Below are 7,946 nucleotides of genomic sequence, written 5' to 3'. Positions count from 1 at the left end.
TTATTCAGAAGAGAGTAGTTCCTCAATTCCTAATAAATCCTCGGTGTCGGTGGAATCGGACCCTACATGGATGACGAGAGGGGCAGCCGCCTCCTCGTAGTCGTCTATTAATCCCTCACGTTCCATGTACTCACGCTCCATCTGTTCTGCATGACGACATGTTGACGCCCATTCTTCGGTCGTGACTTTTTCAAATTTTTGTGTCGCAAGCGTCATGACGTCGTCCAATTTAAATGTCACATTATGTGATGCCACCCAGTTCTTTACAAGAGCCCAGATTTTTTCTATGGGATTTAATTCAGGATGATATGGTGGGAGTCTTAAAACGGAATGGCCATGTTCATTTAACAAAGAGTCCACTTTATATGTTACATGTTTCGCTTTATGTACTTTAATTATGTCATATAACTCAGGCTTCGTCATATCAGGTGTAAAGGGAATGCCTCTTCCTTGGAGCCAACTCTGCATGTCTTTCTTTAACGAGCCGAGAGTAGGAGCAGGATTTATTTGTGCATTGTGGTAAGAAGCGTTGTCAAGAATCACCACAGAACTGGGCGGCAGATTTGGAATTAATTTCTCACGGAGCCACTTCATAAAGTTTTCGCTATTCATGTCATCGTGGTAGTCTCCTGACTTGGTATTTGATTTGAATAAGAGTAGGGCATTGGGGACAAATCCATTCTTGCCTCCTGCGTGAACTATTACCAGGCGCCGTCCTTTAGACAAAGGCACCCGAAGCCCTCTTCCAGAGTCATCCGACCAAGAAAGCGATGTGGTGTGGGTGCTGTGCAAATAAGTCTCGTCTATGTATATTATTGGTCGGTCTTGTCGTCTGTAGTGCATTATTTGCCTCAAAAACCTTGTTCTTTTAAGGCGAATATCTTGCATTTCTGTCAGAATGGTTCTATTGTTTTGTGTCTTCCTCCATCTAAATCCCATCTTTCGCAGCAAACGTCGCAAACTCTCTTGACTTCCCGCAAAATTTATGTCCGCCTGTAATTTGACATGCAATTTTTTCAATGTCGGCACTTCATTTTCACGCAGAGCGTAGTCGTATATGCGCCTACGGATAACGTTTTCATCGAAAGCATCCACTGACGATTTGGTCGCTGGTCTTTGTCGTTCTTTCCCGGGAGTGTGGAATGATGTGCAGGGGCCTTCTGACATCTCAAGAGATTGTCTTTCGTTCATAATAGCCCTGATTGTTCTTTCAGGAACTCCAGTCGCAGCCGCTGCTCTCTTGCCAAAATGCTTTATTGGGATGCTAACACCATGACTGGCTTCCTCCTTCATGAACGCGTGCACGTTGCTTAGAATTTCCCGAGCTTGGCTATGCAAGGTTTTTGATTTCAACTTCGACAGAACTGGAGGCATTATGGAATTTAACGTTCATTAGCAAACACACACTTTTACATACACACACGCAATACACGCACACAACGTCAAACCGGTCAAATACTTAGTATAAAATAAAAATATGGTGCTTCCAATCCAACAAAACTCACCGCCACTTTACCTGCCTTTCCACTTACGTGACAGAAATAGTGCTTCATTATTACAGTTGGCAACACTAGTTACTAGCTAGCCAATGAACATGCACTGCATAAAAGAAGCAAGCACTACGCCGTGCTATATTGCCACATTAGCGTCCCTGCCGAAAGGTGGGAACCGCGAGCTGGAGCACTATTCAATTGTTTTCAATGATGTTTGCGCGAGTGTGTCCAGGAATGGAATGACAATATGGCAACAATAGCGAAGGTTTTCGAGCAGGGTAGAACACGTGATGCTAAGAGAGAGGGAGACGAAACGAAAATTCGTTTCTACGCAACGGCAAATTTACGTGTGTGGCACTCTACATACATTTCGACACATTAGTAGAACTGCTACAAACAACTGAAGACTAAAATTGGTAAACGGTGTAAGTGTCAAAAAAATTCAAACACCGTTTTTCACGTTAAACGTTAAACTGTCAAATGCGCCATGCTTTATAATGTGGTAAACGTGAAAAGTGGCTGGTAGCCCTCTAAGTAGTTCAAGTTATACGTCAAAACATCGACGCAAAAACATCGCCTACATTTCATCGACAGTACAAAACATCGACAGCACAAAACATCGACAGCACAAAACATCGACGGCAAAAACAACGACACCAAAAACATCGACGGCAAAAACATCGACGCCAAAAACATCGACGGAAAAAACATCGACGGCAAAAAAATCGACGCCAAAAACATCGACGGCAAAAACATCGACGCCAAAAACATCGATGGCAAAAACATCGACGGCAAAAACATCGACGCCAAAAACATCGACGGGAAAAACATCGACGCCAAAAACATCGACACCAAAAACATCGACGCCAAAAACATCGACGGCAAAAACATCGACGCCAAAAACATCGACGGCAAAAACATCGACACCAAAACCTCGACGGCAAAAACATCGACACCAAAAACATCGACGACAAAAACATCGACGGCAAAAACATCGACGGCAAAAACATCGACACCAAGAACATCGACGGTAAAAACCGACGGCAAAAACATCGACGGCAAAAACATCGACGCCAAAAACATCGACGGCAAAAACATCGACACCCAAAAACATCGACACCCAAAAACATCGACGGCAAAAACATCGACGCCAAAAACATCGACACCAAAAACATCGACGGCAAAAACATCGACGCCAAAAGTATCGACGGCAAAAACATCGACGGCGAAAACTTCGACGGCAAAAACATCGACACCAAGAACACTGACGGTAAGAACCGACGGCAAAAACATCGACGGCAAAAACATCGACGCAAAAAAACATCGACACCAAAAGCATCGACGGAAAAAACATTGACGCCAAACATATCGACACCAAAAATATCGACGGCGAAAACATCGACGGCAAAAACATCGACGCCAAAAACATGGACGGCAATAACATCGACGCCAAAAACATCGCTATTTTTTGTCATAAAAACCGTTAATTTATAATGCAGTCATGTTTTATTATTATTGAAGGAAGGCGGAAAGTAGGAGGAGCAGAGTAGAAAGACGGGGATGAGTAATAGAGTGGAAAGTAGAGGGGCGCTAAAACTCCAACTCGCCCAGGTGAAATTTATATCTTGATTCTCTCCATGAATTGGATTTAGAGTTGTGACCAAACTTGCCTAGATTGGTCGATCTTGTTTTTAGATTTCTTATCAGCCATGGTTGTTGCGCAAGAGCGGTATTTTCATTGATTCGATAATTTCGCGCTGCACGCGCACCTTCTGACATCAAAACAATATTATTATTAGCACCTAATTCTTGCCCCAAAGCTCAAACAATGGAATCGTAAACAATGCGAAGTGTCATGTTTCCTTCTGCTTTCTAGCATGCTGCTTTTAACTTCATAGACGGGAACGTTGTGTGCTCGTTATATTGTGGATGTGGAAGAAATGTTCCTTGATGACTATGGTACGAAACCGACTGAGGGCACATTTGCTTTACCTCCCCCGCCCACCTTCACGCAGCGGTATCTGCAGACCCCTTGTGACAGCCACTGGACGGAAGCCTTCAAAACATCTTCTCTCCCAAACATCAGGGTTTATCTGCAACTGATATCAATTCTGCCAGTCACACCAGAAGGGTTGCTAGAATTTTTGTCACAAATGTAGATTGTGCATTAAGTGTTTTTAACAAACAACGTGTTTTATTTTTTAAAATACACAGCCTTATATGAACTTAAGAAAATAAGGATAATAATTTAAGGAATTCCGTCCATTGGAATTTATTTAGCTGTAATTTTTTGCTACTAGTTTGTGTTAGACATAAATACACACAGGTTGTCACCATACACGTAAGCGGATCTAGAATTTGTTTCTGGGAATGGCACGGAATATAGAATATATATATACACGTATATTCTGGCCTAGACATGTGCATTCTTTGCGAGTGTCCATCAATTTCATTATATCTCTCGTCCTCATCGTCACGATTAGCCAAATGTGGCAGAAAAGTGAAACTAATTAACACAGGTAATATATACCTATTAGGGCTGAGACTATACCGATGTCGTTGTATGAGTATCGGCTGATAACAATAGTATCGACATCGGAAAGTATCCGCTGGATTCAGTGGCGGCGATTGGGTTCCAAAACCGTGGGGCAAGGTGCCAAAACTGGGGGGGGGGGGGCAAAGACAGTATATTTCCCTTTGTAGGTAAGGTTCAGCATAGTGCGGGAGCAAAAGTGGCGAAAAATGGGTTGGCAACTGCCCCCCTCGCCCTCCCCCTTAATCGCCGCTACTGGCTGGATTTTAATTTCAGATACTGGCCGATACTTTTCCTGCGTTTTGAGAGTTGGCGGGTCCATAAAAATACCGCGCGACAATTTCACAGGGTCTAAGTTTCTTGGGTGTTCAGCAAAATTTAAGTTTCTATTGATTTTGTACCAATATTGAGTGAGAAAACTATATTTTGTGATTCCTTAACACATATATTTATATACTGGTACAATTTTTTAATAGTTGGATGTATTTGGTGGTTGTGGGGTTGTTCTTTTGTTGAAGGTCCAAACGGTGACGAAGAATATGTGCATACAGCTAAGTGTGTATAATTCCCCTATAAATCGAATCGCTATTTTTACAATAGGTCTAACAGGTGAGAAAATATTTTTTTATAAGCAGGAGGACGTTCAACATCTAAAGAACCTTTAAGCTTCATTTCTGTTTGTTAGTTAGTTCCTCATTCGAGTACCGACAATATTAGTGTTAGCAATGTTCTCTCATGCGTGTCATAATTATACAGTGCCTTTCACGGCCGAGGTGGCCGTGGAGCGACGGAAAGCGCGCCGGGAAGTAGGAACGCGTCTTCCGGCAAACTGGGTGCAACATTCGCGTAACTGGAACCGCTAGCTATGTAATTAAATATGCTCGTACAATTGCATCGACAGTTACAATTAAAAGGAATACGTACCGTGTTACAAAAGGTGTTTGGAATGATGTCCTCTTGCATCCACATATTTATAGGAAATTTTCATTAACACGTATCAGTTCCTCTTTCGAAATTGCTGTAATTTATTTCTTCATATTTTCTTTCAATTCTTCTGATGTATGGCTTCCTGTATAAAAGCTTGGTAGCTCGCCACGATGACGTTAGAAATATGTCTGTTTCTTGTGCAAGGCGTCGGAGAGATTTCTGAGGAGTATATTTCAATCGTGTTCCAACGTCGTCTAGTTTATCCTCAGTAAGCACATGCCGTTTTACCTTAACAAGAGCAGACCCTATTTTCCTAAATTTGTTCACAAGTAACAGATCACTGTCTCTGTGTGAAACAGGAACATCTGGGAATTCTGCTCTGAAACTCATTCTAACTTCCCTACAAGAATTCGTAATGACGTAACAGTCGTATATAAAAATTCGTTGTTTAAAATTTTACAGATAACGTGGTATTATTAGACTGTAGAAAAAAAACTGGCAATACGTAAACTTAAACAAAACAATCTAAAACACTTGTTAACAATTTAACACTTCACAACCACGTGCAAACTACACAACAGCTGTCTGGATACTGAAGCACTGACGTGTCTAATGCCAAGGTCAGCGTACAGTTGTGGGTTTGAATGCCGGTAGATGTGCTCTTACTTTCCGACGCGCTAGCCGCCGTCCAACGGCCACCTCGGCCGTGAAGGTATACATATATCCTTTTCGCTAAAATTTCCGAGAGAGAGAAATACGACGTTATGAAATCAAGGAGTTAACAAACTATGAATTAGAAATATTAAAATTGAGTTCCAGACCCAGGTAGTCTGGCAATAAGACGTAACCAAGTGTACCCGTGTTCGATCCCTGGTGGGGGTACATTTCATTAAGTGGCTCGAATTCCACTATAAAATACTGCAATTTGTGCAAGAGTCAGCACGCTTGGCCAATTTAATGTTCTTCGGAGTATGCCTACATTCCCCAAGCGTGCTGATTTTTGCACCGTATTGCAGTATTTAGTTGGTTGGATGTATATTAACCTCATTTCTGAGGTTAGAAAATAATTTGTGCACTGTCATAGTAGGCCATTTCGATTCCAGCATGTGAAAGCAGAAGAGCTACATGTGAAGAGAATATTAAAATTATGATTTATTAATTTCTAAATTAAAGGAAAGCTTTACTAAGGACACTAAGTGATGTGTTAATTGGATTTGGCCGTTTCAATTCAGAAAGTTCCGAATTTATGAACTACGTAAAGCTACAATCTTCCGCCGCTCACTACTGTTGTGATATGGAAGGAAATTAGCAATAAGAACCCTTCAGCAACTTCTTGCAATGGTTGAAACGTTCAAAATTGCCTTTAACGAACTTTATAAGCTTTGTGTTATTCATCAACAGTTAAATGCAGTGGAGGCGATTGGGTTCCAAAACTTGAGGGGGGGGCAAGAACAATTTACTTTCTCTTCGTACATACGGTTTAGCATAATGCGGGGGCAAAAGCGGCAAAAAGTGTGTGTGTGGGGGGGGGCATCTGCACCCCCATGCCAACCTAATCGCCGCCACTGCACTAATCGAGAATCAAAAAGTTTTTCCATCCCATAAAAATATTATCCAGGACTATTTTGTAAAATAACTGTTACATTTGAGGGAATAAATACAGCACTCAACCTCTAGTTACCAATCCCATTACGAAGGTTACCCATGATTTGCTGCAAAGTAGAAAAATGTTCTTTCACATTTACATAGTGGCGGAGATTATGGGGGCGTGGGGGACAGTTGCACCACCCATACATTTTGCCACATTTTCTCTCGCACTATGCTAAACCTTATGTACCAAGGGAAAGTAAACTGTCCTTGTCCTCCCCCCCCCCTAGTTTTGGAAACCAATCGCCGCCACTTTTAGACATCATTTTGCCACGTATTATCTATTTTTTTGTTTGAGGAGGAATTTCTCTATCCAAGTTCATGGGTGTAACTTGGAATCTAATTTTAGGGGGGTCACAATGGAACTTGCCGCTTAACTTTTTTGGGGAGGATTAAAAAGTTTTCTAGGCCATAAAAATAGCGTCCAAGATTATTTTTATTTTGTGAAACAACTGTCACATTTGTGAAATCATAAAAATTGCTCCTCTGGCCCGAAGAGGTCAATAAAAGTACCATTGACTTGTAAATTTTAATAAACCTGAAAATTTTAGACGGCCAATGCCCCCCTTGCTTCCGCCATTCTCATTTGCGAAAGCAGTCCTCTTCTATTGCCTTCACTTCAGTTACTTTTGTATTTGAGACTATTTCCTATGTCAAATATTACGGAAAGAATTTATGACTGTCATAGCATTCGCACAGCAAGCCCATCTTGTTACAGATAGGATCTTTAAAGGAATAAGTTTCTATCCTGCATCTCTTAAGATGCTTTCGAAGATACCATGCCTTGTTGGACTACTTACAATTAAGCTATACAATATGTATTGCATTATTAAAAAAAAATCACACTGTTTAAATTATATGTGACTTTAAATTAATCTCTCAGGTTCAGATTCAAAACAACTACACATAATTTATTAATTTCCAAGTATGAGCCATTTATTCGCCAGCCACATTAAGCAACACAGCTCACAACTCACAGCTAACGAATAAAGTATGATTGAGTGTTAATAACAAGAAATTTCCTACAAAAAGGAGTGGAATAGTTCAATTATATACAAAGTAATACAAGCAACCCCTCTCGCGTAGTTGCTTGGACATGTATCGGCTTAAAAATAGGTAACATTCTTTTAGAGTATAATATTATAACTGCAATTAGATTATATTGCATTTCTAAGTAAAGGATTAGGGGTGGGACAGTCGGCCACCCTTGCCTCCCTGTGCGCACATCTATGAAAATGAAGCTTAAAGGTTCGTTAGGTGTTGAACGTCCTCCTACTTATAAAAAAAAATATTTTCGTACCTTTTAGACCTATTCCTAAAAATAGTGATTCAATTTTTGTAGCAAG

The 7,946-nt window shown here is 40.9% G+C and overlaps 1 protein-coding gene across 1 annotated transcript; it reads right to left on the bottom strand.

Annotated features, from left to right (window-relative positions):
• Nucleotides 1–939, bottom strand: LOC146002303 (uncharacterized). Its single transcript, XM_083140014.1, has one exon. The coding sequence runs from the start codon at nt 937–939 to the stop codon at nt 1–3; it is 939 nt and encodes a 312-aa protein (XP_082996140.1).
• Nucleotides 940–7,946: the final 7,007 nt, after the last annotated feature.

This window comes from Lepisma saccharinum, chromosome 18 (genome assembly GCF_977018435.1).
Source record: "Lepisma saccharinum chromosome 18, izLepSacc3.1, whole genome shotgun sequence".
In the NCBI taxonomy this organism is placed as follows: Eukaryota; Metazoa; Arthropoda; class Insecta; order Zygentoma; family Lepismatidae; genus Lepisma; species Lepisma saccharinum.
The sequence above is the reverse complement of the archived record's forward strand: the minus strand, read 5'-3'. Positions and strand labels throughout refer to the sequence as shown.